Source organism: Panicum virgatum, chromosome 2K (genome assembly GCF_016808335.1).
Source record: "Panicum virgatum strain AP13 chromosome 2K, P.virgatum_v5, whole genome shotgun sequence".
NCBI lineage: Eukaryota > Viridiplantae > Streptophyta > Magnoliopsida > Poales > Poaceae > Panicum > Panicum virgatum.
In genome coordinates, this window is record NC_053137.1 from 52958950 (window position 1) to 52979792 (window position 20843).

Sequence of the window (20843 nt, forward strand, 5' to 3'; positions counted from 1 at the left end):
TGAAATTGATTTTTCTTTTGTCAATTCTTGAGCACGAGATGATGGGCTACTTCTTGATGACTTCGTGACTCCTTGGAGTGATCCTAATCCATCTAGCCTAGTGCTACAACCTCCGGAATCACGAGTCTCCACGAATCGAAGTTTTTGCGTTCTAGAGAAAACCCCATTTTTGCTCAGATTTCTTTCGATTCCTCTCAATCCGTGAGGACTTTCGTTGAAATCTTTTGGGGATGTGTTCTTGCAGTCATCATCTTTATCTCCCCAAAATTTGAGCTCCTTTGGACTTGATTTGATCATCAAATTGTCAAGTTTTTCAAAGACCGCGGACTGGAAAAACCCTGTTCTGCTCGGGCAGGATTTTTCGTTATCGCCGGTTGAACCGACGCTTTCATTCTTTTGCGTCGGATCAACCGGTGAGTGGTTTGTTCATGCATTAGGGTTTTCTGCTGTTCGTCAGTTGCACCGGTGCTTTAGCTATCAACGGGCATCGGTTCAACCGGTGAAGCCTCACCAGCTTTCCTCACGTGCTGCTTAACTCGTTTGACCGGCGTATAGATAATTCATAGCGTCGGTTCATCCGGTGCATTGTTGGATTCATTTTGCTGCTCCTCTGGACAACTGCACCGACATTTTAGAATTGAACACGTCGGATCAACCGGTGTTCATTAGTCCATTTTGAGGTCTCTCTGGATAACTGCACCGGTGTTCGTTTTGGATTTTGTCGGTTTATCCGGTGTGCTATCGTGGGTTGAACCGACGCTGTTTGAACCATAACGTCGGTTTAACCGGTGAGTGCTTCTTCTCTGCTGCCGGCTATGTGACGTCGGTTGAACTGGTAGAGTATTTCTTCACACGTCGGTTTAACCAGTGTTAGTATACCGTGCTGGTTTTGGTGCTTATTCTTCGCTCTTGATCCGATCTTTTCGCAGCTTGTTTCTAGAGTTTTTGCTTGGTGTATAGCTCTGCTATAACTACACCTTGCACACTATAAAAGTGAGGGTTGGGTGCACACTTGGATCTTAAGCCGAGTTTCAGATTGCGATAATTTTTGTTTGGCTCCCATTCACTCCCCTCTGGTCGCCAGTTTCGGTCCCTCAGAAGTATTAAATGAAATTTATTTGCAAAACTTTTTCACAGATAGATGTAATTTTTCGCGACGAATCTAATGATCCTAATTAATCTATGATTAGCTACAGTATAGCTACAGTACCATCGTCTAATCATGCTGTCAAAGGCCTCATTAGATTCGTCCCGTGAAGTAGCATATGATTCTAGAGTTGATTTTGTAAATTACCTTTATTTAATACCTCTAATTTATGGTCAAAGTGAACTACAATGCATTGTGCTACTTGAAACCAAACAGAGCCTTAGCCGCCAAGCAACCGCGCCCTCCTGTGCGGGCGCCGAACGTGCCACATCGCCGCGGGCGATTGGGGCATCGGCAGCGCACCAACCTGCTGCTGCTGCTTGGCTGCGTGCCGCTTTCCCTTCTCGATCGCGCTCGCTTTCTTCTCCCCCTGCCCCCAATGCCGGTGCCGGTGCCGGTGCTTTCACTGAACAAAAGGAACAAGAGGGCTTCACGCACACTGCACGTCTGCTGCGACCGCGCGGCAGCAGGAACAAAAGGTGCCTGTTCGTTGGTGCCTGTGCCTTTGCCTCCGAGTGTTCGCCGCCGGCGTCGGGGTGGGGACGCGCCGCGATCGGCATCGAGCCGGGTCAGCGTCTCAGCGACCTCAGCAGCAGGCTGTAGCTGCTCTGCTGGTGCTGCTAGCTGCTAGCGCCATGCCACTGCATCAGCACGGATCGCCGGGAGAATTTTCGTGACGTGCTCCTACCAGCGTCAGTTACCCCTACGAAAAGATACTGCCTCCGAGACTCCGAGTAGTGTAGTTTCGCTGTATGATGAAAAGCGCGGCAGTCTCGCTGGGCTGTGGCAGGCCCCCCATTCGTGTAGATCCGGGATAAACAAAGGCCGGCTGGCTAGCTAGGTAGCGGCATGATGGCCGATGATGATGAGAAGTCAGGTAGGTTAGGCCGTGTTTGTATAGAGCCCAAATTTTTTTTCGACAGAATTTTGCTAGTTTGAAGTACTAAATGAAGTCTATTTATAAAATTTTTTGCACAGATGGATTGTAAATCGCGAGACGAATCTAATGATGCTAATTAATCCATAATTAGCAGACGGTTACTGTAGTATCACTGTTGCAAATCATGGATTAGGTAGGCTCATTAGATTCGTCTCGCGATTTACAGCCCATCCATGCAAAAAGTTTTATAAATAGACTTCATTTAGTACTTTACGTATGTGTCGAAATATTTGATGTGACGTTTTTTTGTTTACGCACTGGCAACGGCCTAGGTATGCGTGGCGATGCCCGTATGTGGCACCAGGGCCTGGTTCCCAAATCGGTCGAAGCGGCTGCGGCGCGGCAGCCGGCAGGCCAGGTGGCTCGCAGCGCTCGATCTCCGAGACAAAAGATATATTTCCTATTTGGGAAAATTGTTTGTCTATACAATTTTCTAATTTTGGAAAATTATAACTTGTAAACATAATTTTTGAGTATAACTTTTTGCACATCTTTATTAAAGATAAATTCCCGTCATAACTTTTTGTGATGTACATAACTTTTACATATAACTCTTTCCTAATAACTAGAAATACAATATTTTAGCACAACTTTCATGATGCATATAGAAATTAATGCATACTTTTCTCAAAATAAATTATGGAGGACAACTTTTTAGCACAAATTGTATGAAGATATTATCTGGAAGATTTTTTGCACAACTTTTTACGCACAAATTTATTTGCAATTTCTAAACACACAAGTCTGGTATAATTTTTTAGTACGATTTCCATACAAAAGTTGTTAAGAACACTTCGGACGTGTAGAAGCTATAAAAGGGAAAACCTGAAGAAAAAATGATAATACTTAGGAACGCAAAGGGAAAAATAGTATAGAAATGAAAAGATAAAACAAATACATGGACCGTCACATCACTCACGTGGGTGAGTGCAGTCAACAGCTCCACGGCAGCTGTTGCGTCGCGCGCTACGAAGCTTACCAGTGCGCGACTGATGAATTGGATCAGCGACAATCCACTGATGATCCGACACCTTCTCTCGCTTTTACCGCGCTGGGACAGTCGGGTAAGCTGATGGTTCCGAGCAGTACCAATACACAAGGTGATGTATTCATGTATACGTACAACAACTTTTCTTTTGATTTTAGAAAGAAATGTACAACAACAACTTTTCTCACCGAGCAAGGAAGGGAAGAACGAGAGGGAGAGGCCCTCATATGAAGCTTTGGCCCACGCCAACTCCGGCCAACGGTGTCATCCATCACCCAAAATAAAGCGAGCAGTTCTTTCCAAAAAAAAAAGAAAGAAAGAAAACGAGCAGCGCCTCAGCAGCCGCCGAACCCCGAACGGGCGAGGTTCCCAGCTGGCGTGCCCGCTTCTGGTATAGAGGCGAACGGCACACGCCGACCGGCCGGCCCCCACCCGTCGGTGGCGCGAGCAGCCGCGCCCCCGCACCGACAGCGGGGTCCACGCGGCGGCCGCGGGAGCCCACCACGTCGGCCTCCCCCGCCACGCCTCCGGCGACGTGCCCGGAAAGCGACCGTATAACCTACGGGGCCGGCAGGCCCCGCGCGCCGGCGACGCGGCACCCACCCACGCCGGCGGACCGCGACCGCGTCACCAGGCTCCACCAAACCCGAACGCCGGCGACCGACGCCTGCGAAGAAGCAGCAGCTCCGCTCGGGCCAAGCCTGCGGCCGCCCGCAACGGTAACATCCGGCGCAGCGCCGGGCCTGTAAAAGAACCGGATCTTTTTCGGGGTCAGGTCTGCGAGCTGGCATCTGCACGCACGCAGGCACGCACGTGCGGTTTTCGCAATTGTTAAACTGGGAGCGGCGGCAGCAGGCCGGGCGGGGGAGGCCGCGCCGGTGGCGGCTCGCCAGGTGGATGTTGGCAGCGCGCGCGAGCCCGGGTCCGGCCAACGCCGCATCCCACTTGGCCGCGTCTGTACTGCGGTGATGCATCCCCCGGCGCGGCCACGGCAACTTGCTGATCCCCCGCCTGCATTGGCTTCGTTGGATACCCCTCTCCCTCTCCTGTTGAATCTTGACAGGGAGTTTAGAAGAACTGAAGAACCGATCCCTTGCCGGCCCCACTCCTGTGGTCGACGATGATGGCAGATTGGCAGATTGGCGAGCCTTGAGGAGGTTGCCGCAGCAGTGAGGGCACACATGGCGTGCCCGGCCGCGGCGTCCATGGCGTCCGCAACCTCCCGGCCTCCTGCGGGGGTCGGCATCGGGGTCGTCACCTGACTGCAGCGCCCACTGCAAAGCGTGGCCGCACCCGCACGCCGAGCCGCTCGCCCCCCCTTCCCGACAACCGATCCCTTCAGCTCGTGTCATCGGCTCATCTCTTCTCACCCCGCTAGTTGAGAAGTGTACTCTCTCAAAGGCCCCCCCCCATGCCCTTCTGCGCCTCTCTCTCTCTCTCTCTCTCTCTCTCTCTCTCTCTCTCCAGCTACGGATCGGATCATTACCGACCATCCCGTAGCCGTACCCGCGCTCCGTTTTTCCAGCTGCGTACGAGCACTCCGCGTGATGGATCTCGCGGGGACGACGCTAAACGGATGGGTGTCAAAAAAGGGAAGCTAGCTGCTTGATTAGCCAGCGGCTGCGCTGCACGGATGGCATTCATCATGGCTTGATGATCACTGCATGCTCAGTGTCCTCCCCAGATCCTGCGCAGATAAATCGGCCGCCGCTCTCTCTCTCCTCGTTAGATCACGGCTCGTAAACCCGTAAATGCAAAATAACATCACATCAAATATTTGGACACATGTATGGAGTACTAAATGAAGTCTATTTATAAAACTTTTTATATGAATGAGCTGTAAACCACGAGACAAATCTAATGAGCCTATTTAATCTATGATTTGCAACAGTAATGCTACAGTAACCATCCGTTAATTATAGATTAATTAGTATCATTAGATTCGTCTAGCAATTTACAACCTATCTGTGCAAAAAGTTTTGTAAATAGACTTCATTTAATACTTCAAATTAGTAAGATTCCATCACAAATTTTTTTGTGTGTTTCATCTAATCAGGGCCTAACTGTTGTTAGTACTGGTGGCACTTAATTTAACCGTCATTGCCGCTGTACTTACTGCTCAGGACGAGCTGCAATGCGAGTGGATCAAGATGTCAGTCGCTGAGTGGTCAACGGCTTTCGTCCGACCGAGATAGGTGAGCTCTCGGTCTACATTTCACCGATCACCAAACCCTTGCTCACTACACATGCGAACACTTGGACATCATCAGCAAAAAGTTTTTTTGTCCAAAGTTGATGCCTGCCTGCAGAAAAGTTGTAAAAGTACAAGGACTAACCACGAAGCAAGAATATCTCTCGGAGGCCTTTTTTCTTAGCGGCAATCATAATGCTGAGCCTCTTTACCCAGCAATAATACGCTTCCCCTTCTTTTCCCCTATCATAATGCTGCCTGCCTTTGCTTTTGTTTTCGGGATGCCATCTATCATCGCCCCATAATGTATTCCCAGACCGCACTTCGCGAGCGCGGTGGATGGATCGACCGAGATGTGCGCATCTAGTAAGCCAAGGCATCATCAGATTCTTCTGAAGCTTCGCCTCAGGAAAAAGAAAAAGGATTCTTACGAGGATTAATATATGATTCCGGAAGAGCATCTAATCAGTGCGCTGTCCTTGTTAAACGTCGCAGATTTTCACGGCCATTCCGCTGCCGCTGGGATGGATGGTAGAGGTAGAGCAGCCGGTTCACATGGGAGCAGTAGTGCGTGGGAGAGAACAAGAATCTGAATGCGCTGTTGCGTTTGGTGTTTGAACAACTGAACCTACCGGAGCACTGCCAGGAGTACTCCTGCCTGTACCCTCTTCGTGTTCAAGTAATCAAGTGTAAACAGAAGTTGCTGCGTGCGTACAACAAGCATGCACTGCACCCCTTTTTATGGTCATTGATATTCACTATCCTATTCCTAGTCCCTGTTCTTCTAATGACTTTTTTCCTTTTTTTAAAAAAAAAGATGAAACTTTTCAACAAAAAAAAAGATGCACGGCTCTCTGAGGTCTGAACCATACAGAAAATGCAGTATTTGCTCTGTCGACTGTCGGTTGCAGTCTACTTTGCGAGCCCTTTCTTTTGAAAATTGGCTCCACTCTCTGAATTCAACCGAGCAACATAAAAAAACAACACGCCAGCTTCAACATGTCTATAAGTTACACATCATATTATGCTTAGTTTTCTAGTGACCTGAGAGCTTAATTTAACAAAGAGAAATCTGTCGATCAGTTTCTGACGATCAGAGAATCAACAAGGGAGGTAAACTAAAGGAACTTGCAAGGCACTTTATCAAGCCGAGAAAAGCGAGCGAATAGTATATTGTACGTGAACATTTAAAGGATAAAAAGTGATGGCAAGAAGGAAAAAAAAAGGGTAACCCCCATTCTTGCAAGTCCCAACTAACAGCAAAAACAAGAGCACATGAAAAAGATGCATTATCAATGTACTCACACTTCACCACCACAAGTCCACAGCTAACCTTTTGCCGTACTCCTGTCGCTGTTCATTTGTTGGTAAGCGCAACACGCCCATAAAAGACTGTTAAGCAGGGCCAGCGCCATACAGATCATACCTGTCGACATTGAATTAGAGCAGATAAGAGACAGTTAAGGCTGCCCCTATCGCCATTAGCGTTGATTTGGACCTGTCGTGGTTCAGTAGCTTGAGCGACGCTGCTCGTTCACTCGTTTCCCCACTACGCGGTTCAACGCGCAGGCACCGGCAGAACGTGATAAGATCTGCAGTCTGTTCCCCAGGTTTCGGCTGATGACAAGGAGAATGTACATAGCAACACTGCCCGTAGTTCTCATGCATAGTATCCACGAAATGGAGAAAGAGTAAAGCGATCTGCATGTGTTGCAACTTGCAAGCAATGCTTCTGGTGGCAGGTCACCATGAGATGAGAGCACCATCTAGCAGAAGCCAGAAGGGGAAGGGGTCCAATCCCCAACATCATTTTTCTTAGAGTTTCAGGGGAGGACCCCCCCCCCCCCCCCCAGCCTTAAGCGCTGCCAAAAAGGCCAAGAAAGTTTACCCAAAACATCATTTTCTGTCCAGGAAGATCGAAGTCTGCAACACTTTGGAGGAGCACGCGGACTGATGATAGACGAGTCCACGACTCACGACTGCCTGTCTCCTTTTCCTTGTTGAAACCGCCGCGATTTCGACTCCTGAAAGGGATCCATCTGTTACGGAAAACCGTTGGCTTCAAGCCTTCAAACATGAGGTTTGCGCCCAAGGCTTCGCTTGCCGGTCGTCGGCAGGACGGCAAAGTGTATTTGCTTCTTCTAGCGTACTGGTTTCTCATCGTAGAAGGAACCAAAACCTCTCTCAACAGCAAGCTCTGCGCTGTACGAAAGCTACTCGTAATTCAGTTGGACCTGGAGTGCAGAGTCTGCTCGCACCCATCGCCACTGCAATGCGCGCTGTAAGGCATTCGCACAGCTGATTCAGAACGGTGTCCGAAAGCGACGCGTAATAAAATCAGGGAGCCGCATTTCAACTGCGACTTGTTCAAGGGCGTGGCTGGCAGCGGGCAGCGGCAGGAGAGGGAGACAGACACAGATCAGAGGGGAGAAGAAGACCAACCCAAGGGGCAAGGAAACAACCCGGCAGGTCACCTCCCAAGATGGAAATGGAATCGACGGTGCAGTATCTGGGTGATCCGAGAGGAGGGAGACAGAGGAGAGCAAACGGCGTAGCTTGTGCAGGGAGCCGAGGCGTTGGCCCGTCGCATCTCGTTCTGCTCAGCAGTTACCGTCGCCGACCGTCTTCGCCGGAAGCGAACAAGACGGCCGGAACTTTCACAGGCCTCCGGAAAGCACCCGGCCTGCACTTCGAGGATCTTTTTACGTGGAATTGACGATCACACAACCCAAGAGATCGTGACGAATATCGGCTGCCAAAAAGACATTAGGACCGTGTTTAGTTTCCAAAAAAAATTTTATAGTACCCGTCACATCGAATCTTCAGACATATACATAGAGCACTAAATGCAATTAAAAAAGATAACTAATTACACAGTATAACTGATTAGTACGAGATGAATCTTTTAAATCTAATTAGTTTATAATTACACATCATTTATCGAGTAACAACAAAATATGGTATAGTACGAAAATTCAAATTTTATCACCAACTAAACACACCCTACATTATTATAGGCAGACAGCGACTCGACAGTCGAGTGATTGCAGTAGTCCTCAGCGTCTGACAGACAGACTGGCTACAAAATTGGGCCGGAAAATTCCAGTCACATGTGGGCTGATGAACAGTGGACCCAGTAGAAGAAGTTGTTATTGGGCTTGTACACGAGCTAATCCGGGCCGGGCCTAATAATCACGCTAAGGTCGTAATGTTTCGTAACCCCTGTTCGCACAGCCGCACACGACGCTCGCATCGAAGCCTCGCCGCCGCCGCCATGAGAGGCCCCAACCGCCGCCGGCCGGGAGCCTCCACCTCGTCCGCCATCGCATCTGCGTCCGGCAAGCGCGACCCCGAGGAAGAATCGGCCAGCGACGCCGAGGAGTCGGGCGACGACGAGGTACGCGGGGGCTTCTTCTAGTCTATTTATTCCCTGCCTTGCCGCGCGAATCACGGAGCCCTTACCGGAGTTCGCCGGCGCAGCAGGGGGTCTCCTCGTCGTCGGGGTCGGAGTCCGGCTCAGAGAGCGACGGCGAGGATGCGGAGCGGGAGCGGGAGCTGGAGCGCGCGCTGGCCGACGTGCCCTTCGGAGAGCTGCAGCGCGCGAGGGCCGACGGGTCGCTCGCCGCGCGGGCTGCCTCTGCGGCCAAAGCAGCCGCGGAGAAGAAGGCTCGCAGGGCTAGCAAGAAGAGGTTCGGCGATGCCCAGCTGCTGCTGCCGCTGCCTTTTCAGGGGTTCTGCTGTTGGTACTGATGGGTTTGCGTGTGTTTTGAACAGGCCGATGGAGATAAGCACGAAAGTGCGGCCACCGAAGCTCAGGGAGGTGATCCAGGTCCCCAAGAAGGTTAGTTGTTATTAGAGTATATTTGGTAGTTGTAGATATATGTATCGTACACTGCCATATGTATTCCGGAGAGTCTCGCCCCTCAAGTCATGTACTCTTATATATACCGGCCGAAGCCTCAATGCAATACAATAATCCATCCATTACACCAATTCTATCATTCCTACATGGTATCACGAGTTTAGGGTTTGAGATCCTAGGCAACATTCCGCTGCCCTAACCCTAGTGCTGCCGGCGCCCCTCCTCTCACGCCACCGCCTTCCCCCTGTTTCCCACAACGCCCCTCCAGGGCGCCCCCTCGCCGGCCTTCTAGCGCGCCCCCGGGGAGGTCGCCCATGACCTCCGCCGGGGGCAGCGCCCTCCATCATGGCGGATCGAGTTAATCCGCCGCCCTTAGAGTGTCAAGCAGTAGCAGATCGGCGTACCTCGTCACCTACATGGAATCCGCCGACGACCCGATCCGCGCTGCCGTGGTGGTAGTCGCAGTCTCCCGGCGGCGCCCGTGACCCACCTTGTGCTGCCGTGGTGGCAGCAGGGGCTCCGCGTGGCGCCTTCAACTCGTCGTCGACGAATTCCGTGCAGCACCTCTGCTCCGACCCGTCGCCTTCACGCCAAGCTTCTCGTCTGGATCTCGCGTCGGCTGCACCGTCCACCCGGCGGCCTCCTCTGCAGCGCCCGTGCGGCTCTGTCCCGCACGCCTCGCGCGGGCTCCCTCCGCCGCCGGTCGCGCCTCTGCCCTGGCGGCTTCCTCCGCATTCCGGGGGGATCCGTCGTCGCCGGCCAGGACGTGCGCCACGCTCCGGATCCGCTGCCGTCCCTGGCGGGGATCCTCCACCGCCTCCGGCTACCTGCCGTCGCCGGGAGGGACGCGCGCCACCTGCCCTCATCGCCGTCGCCTGGCCACCTCTTTCTCACCCTCTGTTTCTCTCTCTCGCCCCGTGGCTATGGTCCGTCGTTGACCATGATGAGCAGGGGAGAGGATAAGAGTGGGGAGGAGGCCTGTGCTATGCGCACCCAGAGGCTCTACGCGAAGATTTGCTGCTGCTGATTTATTTTTGGTTAGTTTCTCTGATTTTTACTCGATCACTGATCGAGATTGAGTCGCCCACCGCCCGTCGACCTCGCGCCTCTACTTCGACGTCGACGTCGACTTCACCGGCCTCTTCTTCGTCTTCGACATGCGACATGGTGACATGGACGGTGCCCTAGGGGACGCCCATCTGCACTGCCCTCATCGCCGCTTGGTTCGCACGTCGACCTTCGCTGGCTCGTCGTCGCCATCACCGATCGGGACGCCTTCACCGACTTTGCCCACCGTCGTCTCGCCTCACGCTACTCGGTCTGATCAGCCGATGTGCGTGATCCACCCGGCTCCCGTGACGTCTGTCCTCGTACTGCGCGCCTCTTCCCCGAGTATGGAGGGCTGTCGCTGCTTCGCCTCTTCGGGCAGCCGCGGCGCCACCCGTGGTCTCCTTCGCCGTTGCATCCTCACCGCCGCTGACTACGTCCACGACCTCATCGTTGACTTATCGCCGCGCGCCGCGCATAGTCTTCGTCAAGCTGTACGGGTTCTTCGCCATCTCCTTCGAGCACCGCCGCCGCGTAATCCGGATCATTCGGTCTTGTGCTGGAAAATCTGGGTTCCCTTCCTCACTTCGTCCAGCACAACCACGTCGCCCGCGTCGCCATCTCGTCCCCGACTACTTCGTCTACTCCAGCAACAGCAGGCGTTGGCACCTTCTACCTCGCCTTCTTCTGCGCCTGCGACCGCCATGGAGGCCTTCTCTACTGGTCTCCCTCGGCGACGGCGTCTGGTTGTGCATCCTTCCTTGCACGTCCGGTATTGGCAACACCGGTGCGTGCCCATCGTCCCCGATGCGTTCTCGAGCCTGGCAAACTCGGGCATGTGTCGCCCGATGGCCTGACTGCATCGACTTTGGCATCGCTCCCTCTACGACTGCCTCGACGCATCGCCATCTTCGTCTCCGGCGTCTTCTCTATTACGCCACCACCATGGCGCCTCCTCGTGCGCCCGCGGCTACATGTGCGGCTACCTCGTCTTCGGCAACTTCGACAGCTCTACGTCGACCACGGCTACTCTACGCACGGCATCTTCGACCATGGCTCCTTCAGTTCGGCTATCTCGACATCGGCACAAAGGGCTACCATCCGCATGAGTTACTCGCCGGTTTTCTCTCCAGTCGCAGCATCCGCACCACACCGACGTTATGAATGCGGGGGGATGTTAGTCCGTTGGCTACTGCTTTCGGCTTCTTCTCCAGTCTCACCGTTTGCGGTGCTCCCGCTGTGACTGCGGGGGAGTATTAGAGTATATTTGGTAGTTGTAGATATATGTATCGTAGACTGCCATATGTATCCCGGGGAGTCTTGCCCCCCAAGTCATGTACTCTTATATATACCGGCCGAAGCCTCAATGCAATACAACAATCCATCCATTACACCAATTATATCCTTCCTACAGTTGGGCTACCAGTTTAGTTCTCTTGTTTGCTCTTGCTCCCAATTCAGTAAGATTTATAATTTGCTTGTTGTGTCGTTGTAATTATCACGAGGGGGCTCTCTCAAGCTGTGTCGTTGTAATTCTATACCTCTTAATGAAATACATGCTCGGGTGCGGAAAAAAGTTTGATTTGTCTGGTATTATGTCGAGACTGTTTTTGTTTGATTAGGCTATGTGTATTAAGCAATCTGTAATGTTAGTTAGAGCACACATGTTCGGCTAGATGTATTTTGGCAAGTTGTTGAACTAGGTAGTATTTCAGTCTGTACTTCATGTGACATACAACAACAACATAGCCTTTTTCCCCAAGCAAGTTGGGGTAGGCTAGAGATGAAACCCGAAAGAAATAAGTTCAAGGTTCAGGCACATTGATAGCTAGTCTCCAAGCGCTCCTATCCAAAGCTATCTCTTTAGAGATATTCCAATCCTTAAGGTCTCTCTTAACCAACTCATCCCACGTCAGTTTAGGTCTACCTCTACCCCTCTTTACATTATCGACCCGCTCAAGAACCCCATTACGCACCGGCGCCTCAGGAGGCCTTCGTTGGACATGTCCAAACCATCTCAGCCGATGCTGAGTAAGTTTCTCCTCAATTGGTGCCACTCCGACCCTATCCCGAATAACTTCGTTCCGGACTCTATCCCTCCTTGTGTGCCCGCAAAACCACCGCAACATCCGCATCTCCGCTACACTCAGTTGCTGCACATGTCGCTTTTTTGTAGGCCAACATTCAGCACCGTATAATATCGCCGGACGAATTGCTGTCCTATAATTTGCCTTTTAGCTTTTGTGGCACCCTCTTGTCACAAAAGATGCCAGAAGCTTGCCGCCATTTCAACCAGCCAGCTGAAATTCTATGCCTAACATCTTCATCAATGTCGCCATCCTTATGTAGCACCGATCCTAAATACCGAAAAATATTCTTCTGGACCACCACTTGCCCATCTAGACTAACGTCTCCCCCTCTCATGCCTAGTCGCGCTGAAATCGCACATCATGTACTCGGTCTTGGTCCTACTAAGTCTGAACCCTTTCGACTCTAACGTGCGTCTCCACAGCTCTAACTTCCTATTAACCCCTGTCCTACTCTCGTCAACTAGCACCACATCATCAGTAAAGAGCATACACCAAGGGATTTCACCTTGTATATCCCTTGTGACCTCATCCATCACTAAAGCAAATAAATAAGGGCTCAATGCTGACCCCTGGTGTAGGCCTATGTTAATAGGAAAGTCAGTGGTGTTGCCATCACATGTCCGGACAAACGTCGTCGCATCCTTGTACATATCCTTAATAAGGGTAATGTACTTAGTTGGGACTTTGTGCTTCTCCAAAGCCCACCACATGACATTTCTCGGTACTTTGTCATATGTCTTCTCAAGGTTAATGAAGACCATGTGCAAGTCCTTCTTCTGCTCTCTATATCTCTCCATCAATTGTCGTATTAAGAAAATCGCCTCCATGGTTGACCTTCCAGGCATGAACTCAAATTGGTTTTGGGTCACACTTGTCACTCTTCTTAGGCGATGCTCGATAACCCTCTCCCAAAGCTTCATCGTATGGCTCATCAGCTTAATCCCACGGTAGTTAGTACAACTTTGAACATCGCCCTTGTTTTTGAAGATAGGTACTAATATACTTCTCCTCCATTCTTCCGGCATCTTGTTTGACCGAAAAATGAGATTAAAAAGCTTAGTTAACCATACTATTGCTCTATCTCCTAGGCATCTCCACACCTCAATGGGAATACCATCAGTGCCCATCGCTTTACCTCTCTTCATTCTCTTCAAAGCCTCCCCGATCTCTACCTCCTGAATTCTCCTCACAAAACGTCTGTTTGTATCGTCAAAAGAGTCATCTAAGTCAAGGGTAGGGCTCTCACTCTCCCCATTAAACAACTTGTCGAAGTACTCTCTCCATCTATCCATGATCTCCTCATCCTTCACTAGCAGTCGATCTGTCCCATCCTTAATGCATTTGATTTGGTTGATGTCCCTTGTCTTCCGCTCGCGGATCCTAGCCATCCTATAAATGTCCTTCCCCCTTCTTTCGTGCCTAGCCGCTGATACAGGTCATCATACGCCTTACCCTTTGCTACACTCACAGCTCGCTTTGCAACCCTCTTCGCTAATTTATAGCCCTCGATGTTGGCTGCACTCTTGTCAAGGTAGAGGCGCTTGAAACACTCCTTCTTCTCCTTAATAGCCCTTTGCACCTCGTCGTTCCACCACCAGGTGTCTTTCCCCTCCTGTTTGCCTCCCTTACTCACGCCAAACACCTCTGAGGCCACCTTCCGAACACATGTTGCCATCTTTAGCCACATGTCATCTGCGTCTTCTCCTTCTTCCCAAGGCCCCTCACCTAGCATCCTTTCCTTAAACGCTTGTGCCGCTTCTCCTCTAAGCTTCCACCACTTTGTTCTCGCAATCTTGGCACATTTGTCCCGGTGGACACGTACCCGAAGACGAAAGTCCGCCACCACAAGCTTGTGTTGAGGGACAACACACTCCCCAGGTATCACCTTACAATTTAAGCAATCACGTCTATCCTCCCTCCTAGTAAGGATAAAGTCGATCTGGCTCGAGTGTTGTCCACTACGAAACGTCACAAGATGGGATTCCCTCTTCTTAAACACGGTATTCGCTATCAACAAGTCGTAGCCTAACGCGAAGTTCACACATCCTCCCCCTCTTGACTCCTGCTACCATACCCAAAACCCCCGTGCACTCGCTCGAACCCTACATTAGTCGCACCCACATGGCCGTTGAGATCTCCTCCTATGAAGAGTTTCTCGCTGGTAGGCACGGTACTAACCATGCTATCTATATCTTCCCAGAACTGCATCTTGGTGCTCTCACTAAGGCCTACCTGAGGGGCATAGGCACTGATCACATTCAAAACCGAATCTCCAACTACCAACCGGATTAGGATAATCCGGTCGCCTTGCCTTCTAACCTCTACGACTCCATCCTTAAGGCTCCTATCAATCAAGATGCCTACACCATTCCTACCCGGAGTTGCTCCCGTGTACCAAAGCTTGAAGCCAGTATCCTCAACCTCCTTCGCCTTCTGGCCCTTCCATTTAGTCTCCTGAACGCATAGAATATTTACACGCCTCCTAATTGCTACATCAACTAGCTCTCGCAACTTACCCGTTAGGGACCCTACGTTCCAGCTACCTATACGAATCCTAGTTGGCTCGGCTAGCTTCCTTACCCTTCGCACCCGTCGAGGGAAGTGCGAAGATCCTTGCTCATTTTTCACTACACCCGGGCGTAGATGTAGCGCGCCATTCAGGTGACGACCCGACCCTTGGTCACTTATCATCGTACCCAGGTCATGATACGACGCGCCCTTGGGGGGATGGCGACCCGGCCCTTGCCCATTTATCACCACACCCGGGTTCCGATGTAGCGCGTCGCTAAGAGGGTTACACCCCAACGAGTTTTAAAAATAGAATCTTGTGGGTTTCAAATCCATTAGTGGCATTTTTTATGCTGGTTTGCTAAAACCTAACGCAACCCTCCTCCTTTACCCGGGCTTGGGACCGGCTATGTTGAGACGACTCCGGAGAGAGAGTCTTTACTTCATGTGACATAATCTGTTTTAAATCACCTGTTAGATTGGGCATGCTTTGCTGCTGCAGGGTAGATGTTTCTCAATGTTATTATAGGCAACCAATTTGCTTCATCCTAATTGTTCTGCTGGCAATTTCCTTTTGAGAAGAAGTGCAACCAAGCTATCTTAACCAATCCATGTTCATTTTGTTTTATTAAATAATAAATATCTGTTGTAGTTGATACATAAATAATAATTAGTCTATCGCAAAACAGTGCACTTGATATATTGACTTCCCAACTTCCCCTTAATGCGCTACAGTTTTTATTTTTTACATATAAATTATCTGGCTCAGTCAGGTTATATGCACTTTTTTTTCTAAATCCTTATATTTATGACATTGCTCTTTTCCATAGGTTGTAAGGGATCCAAGATTTGAACCTATATATGGATCTGTTGACAAAGAAGGGTAAGAATTGAATGCACAGATGCATATGTACTTGTTTGTTTGTCTTCACAAACATCGAAAGCATCTTTTATTTTTCAGTTTCGTCTTTGCTATTGTAGCTCGATATAACAATAGAAGTTCTCGATTGTGTACTTATTTTAGGGCTGTAAGCACATCTTATTTGATTCCTATTTAAATGGTTGAATTCAGACCGCTGACCTTTTCACCTAGTTGATTACTTCCATTCCTTTCCCTTTCCATGGCATGATTCCTCAAGATTAGTCCTATATGGTTCCTCACTCTGGTACAGGCTGTAAACTTGATGGTTGCTTGACACTTGCTGATTTTGTTGGCATGCAGGTTCAGGAAAAGATACAATTTCTTATTTGATGAAAACTTCCCTGCTGAAAAAGAGGTTTGTTCAGTGGTCAAATTGAAGTGCATGGATGCATTGATCAGAAGATGTTCAGTGAAAATAATTCCCTCATGCATTTTCTGGTATATGCAGAGACTTCAAAAAATGATTAAAAAATCAAAGGACCCAAATGCCATTGAAGAAATGAAGAGTCGTATTACATGGATCGTACGTATTGCTTCTTAACATTTTGGCTGTTGCCATTAATATCCATGAAAAGTAGTATGTTTTGGAACTTCTATATTGATGCTTAGTTTATGATGATTGATGAGTTAAACGTCCTTGATGTCCTGATATTGACCATTTCGGCATTTGCTTATAACAAATTTGGTTGGCTTTCCCCCCACTGGATTTCTAATATATGACTAAAGTCAGTGACTCAGTTCGCTTCAGTATTTAACCCTTTCTCTGTGAAAAGTGATTAATTCAGTAGACCAAAGGCATTGTCAGCTATACAGCCTATACTACATGACTAGAAAATCTGCCATCATAATTTGCCTTCATAAACTGGACAAGGTCCATGCAAGTTTTGATTTGGATGCAGTCAGGATAAGATGACGGCTATCGGGCCTCATCAGAAACTATCTGTAGCCATCCAATAACGAATTAGCAACTGCATTTTTAATTTTTTATAGTTGGATCCATACATATAGTTGAAAATGTGAAGACTTTTTTGGTTGGCTACTTATGTTTGAATTTGTACTTTTTATGTTTGTGCATGCAATGGGATCAGCTTGCTTCAGATAACTTGTCCATTTCAGTTGATTCCTCAAATGGAAATATCTACAGGATAAACAGTTGAAGTCACATTCTCAAAAGAATGTTGAATCAGAGATCCTGCGTGAACATATTAAGAAAGAGAGGGAAGCAGCAAAGGCCGGAAAGCGACCATATTATCTGAAGAAATGTCTGTTCCTCAACCCTAGTCCATCCTTTCTTTGCTCACTGTCTATATACTCATGTCTGAAGGTTACTTTCATTTTTCTTAACCAGCTGAACTTCGTGAAAGGAAGTTGATGAATAAGTACAATGAGCTCAAGGTAAAACTTACAAGGTTTACTAGCAGTTTTTTTTTAAACTATAGGATGTTTACCTCATTCGTCAAAATTTGTATTCATCATTCACAGGAGGCAGGACAGCTTGATGCCTTCATGGAGAGGCGGCGGAAGAAGAATGCTTCTAAAGATCATCGGTTTATGCCATACCGAAGGAATGGGGACGGTGCATGATAATGTCTCGAGGCGAATGGGTGATGCTAGGATGGTCTTTTTAATGCTCACTGAGTAGTCAGTGTGCACTTACTATGTTACCCTAGTGGCTAGTCGACAACTTAAATGAGCTCTGGTTGGTAATTGCAACAAATTTTGCTAAATCAAATTATGAATGTTATATGAATGGGTGATGCTAGGATGGTCTTTTTAATGCTCACTGAGTAGACAGTGTGCACTTTCTTTGTTACCCTAGTGGCTAGTCCACAACTTAAATGAGCTCTGGTTGGTAATTGCAACAAATTTTGCTAAACAAATTATGAATGTTATATTTCGTTTTGCACAACACGTTGGTTTCAGTCGCTTCTACTTTCCTGCAAAGCGTAAACCAGTCTAAAGCCTAGTAGCACTCAGTTATTATTCCTGAGTTGAGCAGGGGCAGAGCTCTAGTTTGCAATGTGTGGCATGCTCCGGCTCTCGCCCAGTAGTCCTAGACATGATCTACAGTTTGAGTTTCAACTCACCCGTCACTAACGACTGACCACAGAGCACCCAGCAATGCAAGGATCCTCAAAGGCTCAACTCCATAAATATACATGCAGTTTCTAAGGAACAATATTGATCTAAGTACATCCACATGACAAATCCTGAGAATCTGGCAATTTGGAAATTTTGGATCGACGAAAGCCTGTGGGAGGTACACCAGACATAGTATATTTCAGAGTAAAAAATGGGCAATTTACATAGGCGCACCATGTTCCTATAGGGACAAGAGTAACTAAAAATCACTTACCCCTTCAGTTACATTACAGGGCTGGAAAATACTTTGTAAATGCAACTGCACTTTTTGTATAAAGAACAAAAACTCTAGAGCATATGTGTATCTCTACGTATATCAACACCACTACACATAACATTGAGGCGACTTTTTCTGCGTGAGGTACTGCGGTTTCACCACCACTGAATCCACACAGAGGCCTCCTTTCGTGTGTGTGCAGTCTATCTGAATCATCGCAAACCGGATGTTTGTCGGTTTGCTTGAGTCCTTCACGACGAAGTCCCCGACATGGTGATTGATCCAGACACCGGGATCGGTTAAATAGCACTTGGACTGAGCTTGCTGTCCATCAGAAGTTGACATTTGGAAGCGGACTGGCTTTATGTCCCAGCCATGGATGTGCTCTGAGCTACAAACCCGTCGTCTAAGCCGCTTGAATGGTCGGCCTAGGTGAACGCGGTAAAATAGGCTATATGTACCTTCTGGGAAGCAGAATTCAACCTCCCCTCTGACTTCGAACCACCAAATTTGTGAGAGATAAGCAACAGTGTGAAATCTGCAAGTAAAGCCACACGTTCATGACTATCATATTTATAAGGGTTTGAAACAGGGCAACATATTCATGTGACCAAAGAGGTGCAAGTAAAATAAGATGTACAGTAGAGAAAAATTAAGCTAACTAGGTAGACACTCCAGTACAGATGTACTACAGTGGGCCACTAAAACTAATATGTCTGGGAAAAGGTAATTATGTTTACCATGGAAACGTTGTAGGATACAGTACATATATAGGAAACAGAGCATTCCATCTTTCAATCAAACTTAAGGTGTGATTTTGAACCCTAAGGTTACTACATCTTGTTCATGAAGCTACACCACCTAGTTAGTGGGAAGGGGCAAGTGAACATGTCATTTGCCTCTAAACTCTCACCAGTTGAGATATAGGCTTATAAATACCAGATTTAACTCGCAAATGCAATTATTATGCAGATATTCTCTCATACACCAATAATGGTTGAAGCAAACGTGATGTGTATTATTTGTGTACATGGTCTACTGGGTATAGGTGAGCCGTAAGCCATAAATGGCTAGACACAAGATGAATGGACAGGCCTCAAAACAAAAGTTGCTATGTCTTGGACACATTTCCAACAACGCAGCATAACTACATACAAAAAAATCACCTCAACACATGCACAAACAAAATTGCCAAATGAGGTTTTGATTAGTAGCAGATGAAAGCACCTTGATTCATCATTGGGAATGAAGTTCCAATATCGTCTATCATCAATGCCCGTTATTGAAAGTGCCATTGACGAGATTGACATGCAGACACCTCGACCACCCTTGTCCAGCCAGAACTCCTACACAATGAGCCATACAAATTTCAATATTTCATGCCTGAGCAGGTGCAAGTTTGCAAGTTGCAACGCAATCACAGATACAAGTAGCCGAACAGATGTAGTCAGACTCCAAAGTTCAAACACAAATACACTGCCTATGTCCAAACCAAACTCAATTTCCAGGCCATTTTAGTCATGCACAGGCGCAATTGGACAATGAAAAATTGTTCTTACAAACCAATTCAAGAAATTTGATCCAATTCAATAAAAAAGAATACAATTCACTTAGCTAATAGGCAAGCAAAAAATGATCCTACAATTCTAGATGAAGGCATATAATACCTTTTTGCCGCCATCGAAGCGATTCCGGCGGCAGAGCCGCGCGTACACCTCCTTCTTGGGCAGCGACTCCGCCTCAAGCGCCGCGGCGGCGGCGGCAGCCTGCCGATCTCCTCCATCGCCGGCCGCTGCTACGGCGAGGAGGCGAGCGTAGTTCCTCGGCAGCTTGGACTCCCAGACGCCATCCCCGGACGCGGCCCCTCGGAACGTGCGGCTGAGCCGCGCCATCCGGCAGATCTCCGGGGGGTCCAGCCTGAGCAGCACCTCCGCGACGCAGCTCTCCGGCAAGTCCCCCAGCACCGTCCCCTCAACTCCCCGCCCCCCTCTCGCCGACGAGGCTACGGCGCCCATGAGCTGAGCGACAGCAACCGCGGGGGTGGCTCAGCTCAGCAGTAGAGGGTGAGCGACTTGGAGAGCAGCAGCAGGGAACCCGGCGACTTGGAGAAAGGCGGCGGCGGGTTACTACACCTCAGCGCCAGAGAACCCATCGCGGTGGCGCCGCCTCGGTGGCCGTGCCGTCGGAGGAGGGGAGGCCTCTCGTCGTCGTCGTCGTCGCGGTTGTTGCAGCTGATGGAATCGAAGCGACGGTTCTTGATCAAACAAAGCCTCTTCGATTCTTTCCTCTTGTGCCTCCTGATTTCTGACGCGACGGAGAAGAGAAGAGAAGAGGAGCGCTGGTGACTTGGGTTCGTGCTCGCTGGGTTAGGCTGCTATTGGGGGAGGGGCCGCAGCCAGGGCGTGGACGCCGTGGAAGAAGACGAGTAGTGGAAGCGTGGGAGGTTGGAAGTGAGGGAGCCTACAGCTAGCTACAAGCGGTGCTGGCGGCGATGGGATTCTCTGCGTGCGGCGCGTGCAATCTGCGGTGGAAAGCGTGGGGGTTGGTTCCGCCGTGGGTGAAATTTTTCCTCTGTTTTCTCGAAGCGAAGCGTGGCGTGGCGTGGCGTGGCGTGGCGATTGATTCGCGCGTCGTCGCTCTCGCCGGGCGTCGTGTGCTGTCTGCTGCGCCATGGAAAGTGGTTTTTATCGATGATTCCACAGCTCAACTAGTCTTTGCTGCATTGTTTCAAAAAAGAAAAAGAAACTATCTTTGCTGCAAGCCACTCCTCGACGTCTTGTCCTATGTTC

The 20843-nt window shown here is 49.2% G+C and overlaps 2 protein-coding genes across 3 annotated transcripts; one reads left to right on the forward strand and one right to left on the reverse strand.

The window, feature by feature from the left end:
* Window positions 1-8443: 8443 nt before the first annotated feature.
* On the forward strand, window positions 8444-17575 carry LOC120684773 (ribosomal RNA processing protein 36 homolog). 2 transcript variants are annotated; one of them, XM_039966658.1, is made up of 9 exons: window positions 8444-8663; window positions 8750-8955; window positions 9041-9107; window positions 15604-15656; window positions 15996-16050; window positions 16144-16218; window positions 16840-16957; window positions 17044-17090; window positions 17178-17571. In XM_039966658.1, the coding sequence occupies exons 1-9, from the start codon at window positions 8475-8477 to the stop codon at window positions 17277-17279; spliced, it is 912 nt and encodes a 303-aa protein (XP_039822592.1). In that variant the 5' UTR covers window positions 8444-8474; the 3' UTR covers window positions 17280-17571. The 2 variants fall into 2 exon arrangements, with proteins under 2 accessions (XP_039822592.1, XP_039822588.1); XM_039966654.1 differs by having other exon boundaries at window positions 8480-8663; window positions 8747-8955; window positions 17178-17575.
* A 342-nt stretch (window positions 17576-17917) lies between these two features.
* On the reverse strand, window positions 17918-20606 carry LOC120684789 (F-box protein PP2-A13-like). The gene is made up of 3 exons (XM_039966666.1): window positions 19722-20606; window positions 19282-19400; window positions 17918-18592 (listed from the first exon to the last, which is right to left on the reverse strand). The coding sequence occupies exons 1-3, from the start codon at window positions 20067-20069 to the stop codon at window positions 18163-18165; spliced, it is 897 nt and encodes a 298-aa protein (XP_039822600.1). The 5' UTR covers window positions 20070-20606; the 3' UTR covers window positions 17918-18162.
* Window positions 20607-20843: the final 237 nt, after the last annotated feature.

What these genes read in the sequence shown, in the direction of transcription:
- LOC120684773 (XM_039966658.1), top strand. Translation starts at nt 8,475, where the DNA reads ATGTTTCGTAACCCCTGTTCGCACAGCCGCACACGACGCTCGCATCGA. An exon ending in CGCAGGGCTAGCAAGAAGAG is followed by an intron (nt 8,956 to 9,040) that starts GTTCGGCGATGC and finishes TGTTTTGAACAG; the next exon opens with GCCGATGGAGATAAGCACGA. An exon ending in ACTTCCCTGCTGAAAAAGAG is followed by an intron (nt 16,051 to 16,143) that starts GTTTGTTCAGTG and finishes TGGTATATGCAG; the next exon opens with AGACTTCAAAAAATGATTAA.
- LOC120684789 (XM_039966666.1), bottom strand. Translation starts at nt 20,069, where the DNA reads ATGGGCGCCGTAGCCTCGTCGGCGAGAGGGGGGCGGGGAGTTGAGGGG. An exon ending in GCTTCGATGGCGGCAAAAAG is followed by an intron (nt 19,401 to 19,721) that starts GTATTATATGCC and finishes CTCATTGTGTAG; the next exon opens with GAGTTCTGGCTGGACAAGGG. An exon ending in ATTCCCAATGATGAATCAAG is followed by an intron (nt 18,593 to 19,281) that starts GTGCTTTCATCT and finishes CTTTACTTGCAG; the next exon opens with ATTTCACACTGTTGCTTATC.